This window comes from Thalia democratica, chromosome 5 (genome assembly GCF_965202585.1).
Source record: "Thalia democratica chromosome 5, ktThaDemo2.hap1.1, whole genome shotgun sequence".
Lineage (NCBI taxonomy): Eukaryota > Metazoa > Chordata > Thaliacea > Salpida > Salpidae > Thalia > Thalia democratica.
Window position 1 is genome coordinate 20,705,265 of NC_139169.1, and position 13,633 is coordinate 20,718,897.

Sequence of the window (13,633 nt, forward strand, 5' to 3'; positions counted from 1 at the left end):
ATAAATGAACAGTTTATTTTCAACTGCAATTTTTAGGTGATAAATAAAGTAAAGCTATACAAAAAATATTGAACTATATGTTTTTTGTAATACTTTTTGCACAAGATAGTCGAAAAATCAACTTTGTTAAAACCAACTCAGGTCGCTTAAAAAGTTATAGCAAGGTTACAAGCAAAAAAATTAATATCACCACGTGGTGGCGCTGCAAACACGCGCTTAAAAGTGTGCGGCAAGCTCCAAGTTTTGCTTCATTTCAATTTGTCTGCTCCAGGCTGCTTGTATCTGACGTTGAAATTTTTTTTTCAGAGGTTTTTTTGTAACTTTAATTTTGATATTATTGTTAGCTGGAGATTGGAGATGAGCCACAGTGACATCATCAACATGACTGGTTAGTTTTTTTTTTTTGCGTCATACATTTGGGTTTACGTAGAAGTATGTAAGTTGTAAGCTTGTGTAATTTACAGTTTTTCATAGTTAGTTTATAGCTGCATGTAAGTAAGTTTTAAAATTTTACAAAAATAATTTAATTTGCAATAATATAAAATGTTTTGTTTGTAAAAGTATCGTGTTTTTTTATAACGAGTAGTTTGCATACCGCAGTTTAAACTTGAAATTTTTAACACAATGTTTGTTTTACTTGTTAAATAGTTGCTACCGCTTTCGCCTAAACTTGTTTGCAGGAAATTTCATTGAATTTCTTACAACTTCTCTACACATTAAAGCTTAAAATGCAATGTTTGTATTAACAAAATAAATTAACTCTTTCAAAAGAATTTTTTTGTCAAATTAAATGAGTGTGATGCTTGTTTTATCAAAAAACACAGTTTTTTTTTAAGTTTTAAAACTTAAAAAGAAAATATCAAATTACATTATGCAAGCAAAAACGACTCAAAAAAACTTACCACACAAGCACATTAAGCGAGCGCGTGAAACTTTCACTTTCTCCCCACCGTGTAATTGCATGCAAATTTACTACTCTGTTAACCTGACTGTGACGTCACAGATGAGAAGAGCGGCAAGGCGAAGTTTTTCAAGCAGGTGTGCAGGGGGGTGATGTACGTGCCAGTGTGGTTGAAGTACAAGAGTCTGAAGAAAACCATCAGGAGGAGAATCTTGAAGGAGAAACATGCTGATAAAAATGACGGTTTGTGATTAATTTTTTGTGAGAGGTAAAATTTTTAGAATTTTAGTGATTTAGATAAGCGCTTTTAAATTTCCAAAGAAAATAGTTTGTTTCACTCAATATTACTTAAAAGCGCTATCTGTTATTTATATAAAACATAGCTTTTACTTAAATTAAATCATATGTATTTAACACTAATTAAAAGTTATTAAATCTATGCGAAAAAAAAAAATTCTGATAAGTTTTGTATAGCTTTGATTAAAAAGTTGAATTAAAAGTGAGAACTTCATATTCTCATAAACAGTTAAAATACTTATTTATATTGGGCGTTTATTTATAATTTAAGTATTGAAAACTAAACGTGAGTTAATGAAGTAAATGTTGATATAAGTTATTTTAAGCTATAAATACCAGTTTTTGCCGATTAAGTACAAAAACTAACTGTTTTTTATTTAATATAATTAAATAAGCTTTAAAAGCTTACTTTTATCAATAAACAACATTTATGAGTATGTAGAAGAATTTCAAAGTTTACTATCTAAGAATTATCAGTAAACTAAAAAATACATTTGTAATTGGTATAAGAAGTTTGTAAGCTTTTTAGCATAGTTATAGAACAAAACGTGCTGAACTTGAGTAACACAATTGTTACATTGCACACGTAATTTTACAGTTTATAATGCTAAAAGCTAATTTCAATCAAAAGTAGAATAACCAATTTGTTTTGGTGAATAGGTACAAAAAGTAAGTATAAAAATAGTAGTTTTATTACAAGATTACGGACAATTGTTTTCTGAAGTGAATTCATAGGGCTCAATTTGAAGAATTAAGTTTGAATTTAGAAATTGTTAAACTGATCGGTTTGTAATTAAAACGTATAAAAGCATTTTTCATTTGGTTAAGTTTGTCTAAAAATCTTTTCAAAAAAGTAAAAAAAATCGAGAAACAACTAAATATTCTTAAATTATCTCAGTTAAGTTTAAAAACAATAAAAATAAAAACGAATTATAGTAGAGACTAACACTAAGTATCAGTTTCAACTTATCACTGTGAAATACAAAAACTCATTGTAAAAATGCAAAAGCTTTCGCTAAAGCACCTTTAAACTAACTAAAGAGTTTCGTTTTACGTAAAACTTTAAAAATAGTTTACATCTAGCATTTTGTGCACTCTTTGTTTTTGCAAAGATTGCATATTAGCGTTTAAGCCTGCAAATTTGACACGTCACTGGATTTTAGTTTTCATTTTATTTTTATAGACGTTCTTTAAGACCAAGTAAAACGTGTCAAGTTTGCAAACGTTAGCTGCAAATCGAAAGTGTATATTGCAGTGTTTACAGTAAGCAGTGTGTGAAAGCACATGGGCTGTTTTGACTACAATTTTGTTGATATCATCTCAATATATGATCACACAGCTTCCTGTACTTATCCGGTTTCGTTGAGGTCACTTGCAACAGAATATGTTTTGGTATAGGCAGTTGAGTTAATAATTATTTTCCTTTTATCTCATCCTTACTAAGTGACTTGGAAAATTTGAGTTTTGACGAAAATCTTTATGATTGAAAACTATTAGTACAGACTTGTACTAATATAATTTAATTTTGAAAGTTAAAAAATGGTTTTATGCAAGAAAACTCTTTTTCAGTTTATCAATTATATATATAAAAGTAAAAAAAAATTTACGTGGAACAAAATGCTGGTATGTGCGAAAACTAAGATGTGAAATGAGTTTGCGAAGTATTTCTTTCAGATTAAAATCAATGAGTAGCACATAATTACATAAAGGGTTTTTGGATTTTAACCAACTCCTATATAATCCGAAATTGTTTATCGCTACATAGTAAGACAACGATTGGTTTTTTAATCTTGCGAAACACTTCAATGACTTAAAGTTTACAGAAATAGCTCCAAAATTATTAAATCTTTTGTATATTTATTTTTGAAGGATTTGACGATTTTGTTGCAAAACAAATTTTATTAAAGACTTTTATTTTATTAAAAGCTTTTTTATTGAAAAACTTTATTCAAATTATTTATGTATTCTATCTATAACTTTTGGTAATTTGTGATGGAGTAAAAACAAAATATTTAGTATGAATTTACAGACAAAATTTTATAACACATGTTAGAACAACATTAAATAAAACTTTTTTTTTAATTACTTACAAAAGTTTTAACCTTAAAATATGATAAACAGTTAGACTAAAATAAACTAATTCATGACCTTGTGTTGTTTTTTGAAAATTTTTAAAAGTAAACTATTCGACCTGTAATACACTTAATTCAGTTTACAAATGACAAAACAAATAAGCAAGTTTAATCTACCCAGACGACCGGCTGACGGAGGAGAGCTTCGTGCTGAGGAGCGACATAGAAACAGCATACAAGGTGGTCAAGCAGTGCCTGTACCAGAAAACTTTGGGGTGCTTGGACGAGTGGGCGAACCGGAAGTGCGGCGGTTGCCATGTCGACGTCATCGGGGACTACACTCTGTGGGCCAAGTTCATGTACACCTGCCTGTCCCACGGACTCACCAGGACTGGTCAGTTCTACAGTATTTTGTTATTAGTGATCTATTAAAATATTTAAACATAATTTCAACCCAATGAAATTAGGATTGTACACTAAAAAGGTATGAGTACAAACAAAATTGTTGGTTCAGTCTTTTCAATCGGTTATTTGTTGGTACACAGCTTTTAACTAATAGAAGTTGTTCTTAGCAAAATATTTTTCCAAAATTGCGATAACATTAACGATTTTTCGATATTTTTAAGAGTTTTGCAAATTATCAAAAATAAGCTAACTGTATAGAGTAAATTTAAATGTAATACTACTTATTTTAAAATGTTTATACGCCTTTTTTGGTTCCAGAAGCTTTAAAACCCACAAAAACGATTAAATTTAGATACATTTAAAACATATAATTTTTACTTAATAGTCACAGACATACACTCAATTGGAAAAGTTAGCGCGATAAATTGTCAAAACTGTTTTGATTCTCTTTTTGCTTTACTTAATTTACGAACGGATGTCATTAGAAAGTAGTTAAAATTATTCGTAATTAAGTATTGACAAAATTTACTATTGTTTAATTTGTCATAGTCAAAACAAAGAAAAACAAAGTAACTATACTAAATATTAAAACATATGCGTATTTTTTAAACTAGTTTCTTTTTAAATTGTAAAGTCAAATTGAAACTTGTTTATTTTTTGACCTACTTTTAAGAAGCAAAACGGTAATACTCTAGGTTATTAAAAAAGATATTTTTGCGAATTCATATTTTATTTTAAATAATATTTTAAAAATAAATATGCAATAATAAAGTGTAGTGAATAACTAACTACTTAATACATTATTGAGCTCAATACAGCTTGTTAATTCGTGAGACTTGAAAAACAAAACAAGAACTTATAATAAGTTAATACATAGCAATAAATATCAAGTACAACTTTAAGAAAAAATTCAATTTAAATACTATTTACTATGTTATTTAAATACCATTTTTTTATCATTCAATATATTTCAGTTAACAAACCTTAACTTTGGTATTTAAAATAAATTAAATACTGTTTTCAAGTAAAAAGAAATTTAAAGTTTTTAAGTAAAATTTAGTATTTTTAAGTTATAGAAAAATTATAATTAATATCAATTTTATAAGATGTTTTTTTTTTGTACTTAAACATTTTTTAGACTAATAAATATAAACATACATATATTTAACTCATTTTAAAAGTCAATAGTATTATAGTTCAGCCATCAATTATTATCGGGTGAAATGCCTGAATCGGGTGAAATGAAATATTTTTATGCTAAACATAAAACAGCGTGGTATTTGGTAAACTTGACATTGACATATACTTTATATTGTACTTTGCACAAAACAATTTTATTGTCGCTTTGCCAGGTTGTTCAACAAACAAATGCAAATAAAAACAGTGGTAAGTTATATGTTCTTTTTAAGATATATTCTAATTTCAAAACTAACAAAACTTTGAGGTAGTAAACAAAGTAATTGTTGTGTAAGATGTACGTAAGGTTAATTTTTCGTGTTTTTCGCCAAATGAATTCAAAGCATGTATGGAATACTATGGAAGTCACTCAGGCGTATCATGTTTGCATTCATATTCCACGTGATAAATGAAGTCATGGAAAAATTGAAAAATTAACTTAAAGAATATTTTGTTACGCAACTTTTTGTTTTAATAACTCTAATTTTTATTTATTATTTCAATTTTATTAAAAATAGAAAATATAGAATATGACAGATAAAAAATATTTTAATTAATTATAGTTATATATTTTCATATAATATTTTCATTATCCGGTGTTCATTACCATTGGCGTTAACATTATCTACTTCTTGTTCAAACGGGAAACAATATTTTATTATATTAAGCAATAAATTAGGTATATGATTTAATTTTGCTGGCTTTTATATGAAAAAACAGACTTATATCAAACAAGTAATTTTGTTTTGTAGGTGATAATTTTTAACTATGCAATAAACTATAAAACAGCTTTAACAAGTTGAAGCAACTATCTTATAAAGTTGCTAAACTATGCAGTTAACCTGGAAAAAAATTTACTAATAAAATGTTAATATTAGTTAAAAACAAATAGTAAAAAAATAAGCGTTAGTATTACACAACTTGAAAGCTTTTAGCATAATTTTCAGACGAAATTCCAGATGGTGTATCAGTAATTAGGTCAAGATAAGTAGCTTAAAAACGGTTATTCATAAACTCTGCGTAAGTCTTTAATACGATGTTAATATTTGCTCACCACTAACTATTTGAAACTCATGTCAGACATTATATAAAATTTACTTTTCGAAATGACACATATAAGTTATTGTTAGTCAATTGGAACCCAAAGGAAAATTTGACTTATGGTTTATGAGTCAATTAACGAAACTCGTTTTAGCTTGATAGTTATATTTAGCTCACTGCGGTGTTTAAAATGAACTGTTAAAGTGTTTTATGAAATTTTCCCTAAAATATTTTTTTTACTAAACGGTTTACAAAACTATTAATTTACAACTTTATCTGTGGAAAAACTCAAAAAAAAAAAGCACTGATTTTTTCTTTTTAGTAATCATGTAAAACTATTATTAAAATAATGAATTTTCAGTCAATTTTTTTTTAAGAAGAGCATGCAATAAATAAAACGGTGACAGTTTTAACCTTTCTAAATATTTAAACACGTTTCAAGAAGTCAACCACTGAAAACAACGGAAAAACCGATAACGGAAACTATGCTGTAACGTCTAAAAACATACATCTAATTTGCAGAACAAGAAAGCACTAAACTTCCTCTACATACATTTAAATAAATGAAAAAATACTCTTTTTTTCCACAATTTAAGTTTTTTTTATGATTTTGTCGAGCTAGAGCTAATACTACGACAAACTCTCCAAAACGTATAACTAGATTATATGTTTTTTTTTTATAATTTTGTACTCACTATATAATTACTTTTCAACCAAACAGACAACGGAAAGGACTGGAAGTTCGAGTTTCCCTTCCACGGCAAGCTGAACCCGGCAGGCTACATAATGGACGTCAGGACAGTTTACATCGGCGCCGACAAGACGCTGTCCATAGAGGACCGGAGCGGCAAGGTCCACAAACCCAAGGCGGCCACGTGGTTGCTGGCCAAGGCGCACGTGCAGGCCCAGCTGACGGTGTACGGGTCGCTGGTGCTGGGGGCCAGGACGAGGTTGAAGGGGGGCAGCTTCGGCGTTGCCACGGTGATAAGGCGGGAGTTGGGGGAGGGTTCTCTGCTGCGACGCCTGGTGGATGGAAAGTGCGCGAAGAAAATAAAATGCTGCGTGAAGAGTTCTGATGTTAGTTTCTATGAATAAAGTAACTTGTTACAACTTTTTGGATTCTAAACAAAGTTGTAAAGCCTGAAATTTATACTTGTTTATAAGGCAATATTAATTAGTTATAGTTATGTACTTACTTATGGCCTATCAAAATAATTAAATACTTAGTACATAAGTTATAAAACTGTATGAAATAGAGTGCTCAATATATAAGAGCTTTATTATTAAAATATTTTCTATTCAACGATTGTCTTTTAAGCTAACACTGTTTCTCCTAAAAGCTCTGAAGATCCTTTTAGGAAAAACAGTGTTAGCTTAAGTGACAATTATTGAACAAAAAATATTTTAATACTTACTTAGTATGTTTTCTATAAAAAATTTTGTTTAAGTAGATCTAAAATTACCTCTTAAAAGAAGTTTTCTAAACAGAATGTTAAACCTTTTGTCTGTATCTATTTTTGGTCAAAGTTCATTTTTTTTTTACATTAGAGAAAACCATGCCTTGTGGTGTGTACTTGTCAAAAATTTAGTAACAGTCTGTACAATTGTTCCATTATTAGTGAAGTATTTTGTTTTTAGTATAAAGTTAGTATAATAAATGACAAATTCTTGCAGCCGATAAGAGATGATGATTTTTCTTCGAGTTTCATCAAGCATCCATGGAAGACATACGATGATGGTTATCAAATGAAACTAGTTACTAATGGTTCGGTGGATGGTTTCGACGATAACATAAACTACCAGCACACTTTGAGCGCAGTTAGTTTGTTGTACAAACTTTTTAGATTAAATAAATAACAATTTTGATAAGTTTGTTTTGAATGAGTTTCAACGGCTTGTGTCATTTTTTAAATAAGCACATAACTAGCAAAGAAATACTATGTAGGAAAGCTACTTTATGTTTAAGTAAAACTTGTTTCTAGAAAGATTTTACCTCATTTAAAATGAAACTAACTTATACATTTAAGAGACTGTATATATATGTTATTTATGTACTCAAAAGTTTTAAAAAAATTGTTAAAAATGTTATCTAAACTCTAGTTTAGGGCATTTTAAGTTTTTAAAATTTTGTTGAAAAAAATAGCTGTTTAACGTTCAATATTAAAAATACATTATTTTTTTTAATTTTTGTTGCACTTTATGCATGCTATGATGCTAACAAACGGTTTGTTTTGTGGACTATTTTATCATTTTTTTATGTTTAAAAATATATTTCAATTTTAATTAGTTGCTTTCTACAAATTCAATCAAATAACGAAGTTCATAAAGAATTTTTTCTCCATAAACTACTTTTTATTCACTCAAAACACAAAATACAGTACTACAAAGAGTTCTCGGTTCTGGTGACTTCCCTCCTCCCGCACATCGAGGGAGATTACAAATCCATCGAGCCGCACCTCCCCCCTCAATTAAGAAGGCACGACTGCCACTCCGTCGTGACGTCACTTTTGCTGGATTATTACGTCACGGACAGCGCCGACCACTACACTTTCTTCAGCAGATTCGCCATTGATTACGGCTGCTTTTCCGTCAGGTGTGTTGTGTGTTTATACGCTGATTATTTTTTATTTTTTGTTTAAGTAAATAAATCTATTTGTAACACGTTGTAAATTTATTATTTATTGAAGTTTAAGGAAATCGAGCAGTGTAGTTCTGATAATATTTGTATTTTTTAACGATTTAAAGCACCAGAAATGGTTGGAATTGTTTTTTATTTAGAATCAATTGTACCAAATACATAAACTTTAAAAAAACTAATTTATATACAAAATTTACTTTTTATTAGGTTAAAACTTTCTATTACCTATTAACAGTTTTGTAACGTTGTTCAGACTAAAGTAAAAAATTTACTAAATTTTTGTAAATTTTCAGAAAACAGCTGGTATCCGGACATACAAACGATGGATACACGGCAAACGAAGATGAGGACACGGAAGAACCTACAAAGCAATTGGACTTCAAGTTCAAGTGCAAGGACGTTTACAACACCAAGTGCTTTCTGAGGGTGCACAGCTTCTACTGGAACAGCAGCTACAAAGAAAATGATTGCAAAAAGTTGATAGAGTAAGTTACTTTTTAATAACTAACATAGTTAAATTTAAAGTTGTAATAGCGTTACCACAACGGAGCACTGTAATGGCATATATTTGTTTTCTTTACTACACCTAAAACGATTTTATCCAAAAATTAATAGATAGTTAAGAAGTACGTAGATTTACAACACTTTAAACATCTTGATAAGTAACATTTTTTGAAATATATCTCCCTAAATAAAAATTTTACAAAACTAATATAAATTGAAAACTTAATCATCATTACTGACTCGAATAAATTTTACAGCATCGAAACAAAGAATGAAAACGTGGAGAAAATATTGACGACTTTCAACGAGAACATACTGAACTGCAGCAAATACCTGAGCATGAGGTCTGAAAACGAAGCGCCCCTGTCCCAACTCGGCCCCATACTGAGATATTAAAACTGTTTACTCGTTTGCGCCGACTAGCGGATGCAATTTTTGTTTCACATTATTTTAAGTATGCAATTAATATTTAGGTAACTATTTTTCGAGATTATTTAAGGGATTTATTAAATTTGTCTCGTCTAGATAGGGTTTTTATTGTATTAGTTTAAGTTATAAAAACTTTATTGCTGTTTATGTTTACCTTTTTCAGTCATTTTACCTTAAACTAAGAGCGAAGTTTTATTTTTTCGACTTAGTTTTTATGTATATATTCCTTTACTTACACAAATACTTAATTGCTCTATCTTTTGCTTCTTTTTTGAAGAAAACAACAAAGTGTTAGAAAATACTAAACACTACATGTACTATTTTCAAGTCGTATAACGACTTCAGTATATTTTCTTCGTCTTGAATGCTCAAAAAGCTACAATACTGCCATAGGTACGCAGTTCTGTTTTTTGACGTTGGTTTCTTTTCTTAAAGTTTTTATTACACTAAAGTGTGTTATTTTAGAAACAATTTAAAAGTATTGAAGTATGTTATACAATTTTATTTGAATATCGTATCTTTAGTCGTATGTTTACGAATAAACGTAATAGTTTTAAAAGTATTTGTATCACATAACAAAACTGTATTAAATAATATAGTATAATAAAATGTAGTAATCTTTATTTTTACATATTTTAAAAACAAATCACATTTTAAGAGATCCATAAAGTATAATAACTACTAAGCAACACTCCATAAAGTTTTTTAATTCAACGAGCTATTGAACAGTCTTATTTGAAAAAAAACATATTATGTCTACAACAAAATATTTCTTTTAAAAACAACTATTTATTTTTTGCGAACTTAAATTAGAGGTTAGAATGATTAGATGTGCGAAGAACACTCAAAAATACGTTTGCACATATTACACTTTTGCTCGATAAACTTTGTAAACCAACGGTTCTAAAATTGTATTATCAACCCTAAATGTTAACCAAATTCTGATAAAAAAAAAAGATTACTCCTTAAATCAAGACACTCAATCCAAAAGCCTTAACACTTAATCACTGTTATTATTTAATTTAATAAACTTTTATCGATTTGTTGTATTTCATTTTTCACTCTTAAACTGTAAACTAAAGTTCTAAATTTACTAAAATTCTTTAATTTTTGACCTATTACCCACCCCTAACCCAATCTTGACGCTTAATATTTAAGCACTTTTACTTACTACCTTGCCCTTAGTGTCAAATTTAAAGTTCAATAAGTATAGTTCATAACAATATTTTAAACACACAACTACTAAATGTCGTACAACAAACAACTTTAGTGTAAAAAAATACGTACAATTTTTATTAAGTACAAAAAAGTAACCTGCATAAAACATTTTAGTACAAATAACAGGCCAGCAACGTGTTTTTAAAAAATAACTTTTGCAAAACAAACAGTACTGATCTTTTTTTATCACCTATATTTTGAAATATGATCTTAAATTAATTGTAATTATTAAACGATCATGTCATAATACTTTTTGTTTGATGAGCAGCTATATTTAATAAATTGATTTTTCAAAGTTGGTCCCAAACACCTTTTTTTTAAAGTACGGCCCACAGATAGTTTTCTGGTAAATCTGGCCTACCAGCTAGAAAAGTTGCCCACCCTTTCGTCTAAAACGTTTTAGCTTTTACTTTGTTTTTGTTTTGGTATAAAACACCTATCTAGATTATATAAAAAAGTTTTTAAATAACTACGCATTTTCTGCATAGCTTTGTCCATAGTTTGAGCAGAAAAACATATTTTAGGGTTTTCTTTTTATACAGGAAAAAACTCGGTGAATTTGAAAAGTTTTTTTTGGGAAGTCCTTAAAAGTTTGTTTATTATACTGATATGTTTAAATTTTTCAAAAAACATAAAACTTACAATATTGAAACTAATTTGAAGCTTACTGTTCTAATTTTTCATTTAGTTGGTTGTTTAACTTTTTTAAAATATATTTATATAATCTTATTTCGGATAAAAAAATCTGTATCTATACCATTTGCCTACACATATCAAGTCACTTTATACCAATGTTTTAAGTAAGAAAACTTAGAACTGTTTTTATTTAAATGATTTACTTTTTGCAGGTTTTTTTTAGTTTTTAGTTTAGCTTCTTTTTAAATGCTTTTGTTTTTTTTTTGTGGTTTTTACTTTTTTAACAAACAAACTTTTTTTATAATTGATCGAATATAACTGTGCCATTTCATAAAAGTCCTAAACTAATTTAAACTGTATTTAAGCTAAGGTTTTTTTATTCAAATTGTTTTCATCTCCGACTGAAATCTAACTACGCGTCACCTAGCAATTAATTATAAACATAAATTTAGTTACAATTGTAGTATTTAAAAAGCTCAAAACAAAGCTTATGTACTAACTACACTAAAAGGCTGTAAGATACTTTAGTCAGCTTTTTGTTCAAGCAATTTGTACAAATACACATAGTGTACTAAAAAAGAGTGTTAATCACTATAAGTTTATATCACTTATTTAAATTGGTAGCACCTAGTATTATTTCTAAGCAAGAAAATATTATAAGTAGCAAATGAGTAACAATAGTAGTAAAGAGTAAAAACATTATAGTCTTATTTCCAAAAATCAATTACTTTACATTTAAAAAGTAGTTACAAGCAATTTAATAACTAGTGAAACACAAAAGTTTTATTTGTTAACTCGTTGTTAAATAACTACTAAATGATTATAAAAAACTAAGATAATGACAACTATAAACGGTTAAACTTAATTATCTAACCAATTTTTTTATGTGGTTTTACAAAAGTTTTTACCGTTGAAACTTAGTTTTTGTTTTTTAAAAACTAAGTTAAAAATTAAATTTAAAAAAATGATTTAAAGAATTTCGGGTTAATTTTATACTTTTTATATATGTAGTTATAAAGTTTAACTTTCCATGGAGATTGTTAATCTGTTTTTGTTGTAGTAGAGATAATCTTAGTAGAGATAATCTTAAGTTTTATTTGTTCAGTTGAATATTCAGGAACTTAATATTAAAAACTAAACATAAAATATAACTTTTTTCGTACTTTTTGGTTTTGAAAAATCTCTCATGTAACGTAACAAGCTAGTGTAATAAATCTTGGAAAATGATCAAGTTGAATTTTAATTTTGTTCTTAAATTCAAGAAACAGTCTTTAAGTAGTTTGTATCAGAAGTACAAAATATGAGGAAAATTTTATTGAGCTTACTTAGGCGTTTAAAACAGCTTTTAATTAGGATTTTATTATACAAAGCATAGTTTAATTAGTTGTAAAACATATAAGAAACTTTTTAAGTACACTGAAATTACCTTAACTGTAAGGTAGTATTAAACTACTTTTATTGTTATACTTAAACATTTATCTCACTACAAGTATATAAAGCTTTTATGCTTAAAGTTTAATTAGTTTTAGCTAAAGTCAGACAATAAGCATGACACTTATCTTCAAATAAATGCTTATATGTGTTAATTTCTCAAAACTTTTTTTTTTAAGTATTACTTAGAACAATTTAAAAACGACCTATCAGTTAAGTTCTATGTTAATAGTTACAAGTTAAAACTGCTTTGTATAAATTTTATTAGATAAATTTTGCATTTTGAAAAAATCACGGCATTAGAAAATTTAGGCTTAGGCTTTAAAAACTTTCGCCGACGTTTTTTTTTTTTGATCATTTAAGAAAAAACGTATATTGAATATTTTGTGAAATTTATTTAGTTTATTTAAGATTTTATAAAGCATGAATAATGTACAATACGGAGGTCCAAATAGCTTTGATAAAGTTTTAGTAAGGGACTCAATAAAAATAGATCCCCATAACAAACATACAGAAATAAGCAGAAAAAGGTATGTTTTATGTTTTTTTTTTTGTACAAAAAGCATGTATGTGTTGACAGTAGTTCAAAAAAATGTTGTTGGCTATTTTTAACGTAGTTTTAATGTTGTTTGGTATTTAGTTTAGTTGTATATGAATAATTTTAAAGAGCACAAAAATACATTGCTTTACAACCAAAAATTTAAACTAGACTAGATAACCGTATTTAATATTCTAAATAAATCTTTACCGCAGTTCAAAACAAAACCCTAAACACATTTTAACAGACCAAAGAAAACAAATTGCTGTAGTTTTTCTTGGACGTTCCTACCTGTTCTTGCGAGCATTTTACCTCTGGCAGGGTATACTTTAGTGTAAGTTTATCTA

At 27.9% G+C, this 13,633-nt stretch overlaps 1 protein-coding gene across 1 annotated transcript; it reads left to right on the forward strand.

The window, feature by feature from the left end:
* The first annotated feature begins 266 nt into the window (after window positions 1-266).
* LOC145835994 (uncharacterized) lies at window positions 267-9,981 on the forward strand. Its single transcript, XM_082943769.1, has 8 exons — window positions 267-388; window positions 1,004-1,144; window positions 3,452-3,664; window positions 6,614-6,969; window positions 7,567-7,710; window positions 8,271-8,485; window positions 8,824-9,015; window positions 9,292-9,981. Exons 1-8 carry the CDS (start codon window positions 358-360, stop codon window positions 9,428-9,430), a joined length of 1,431 nt encoding a protein of 476 aa, XP_082799895.1. The 5' UTR covers window positions 267-357; the 3' UTR covers window positions 9,431-9,981.
* Window positions 9,982-13,633: the final 3,652 nt, after the last annotated feature.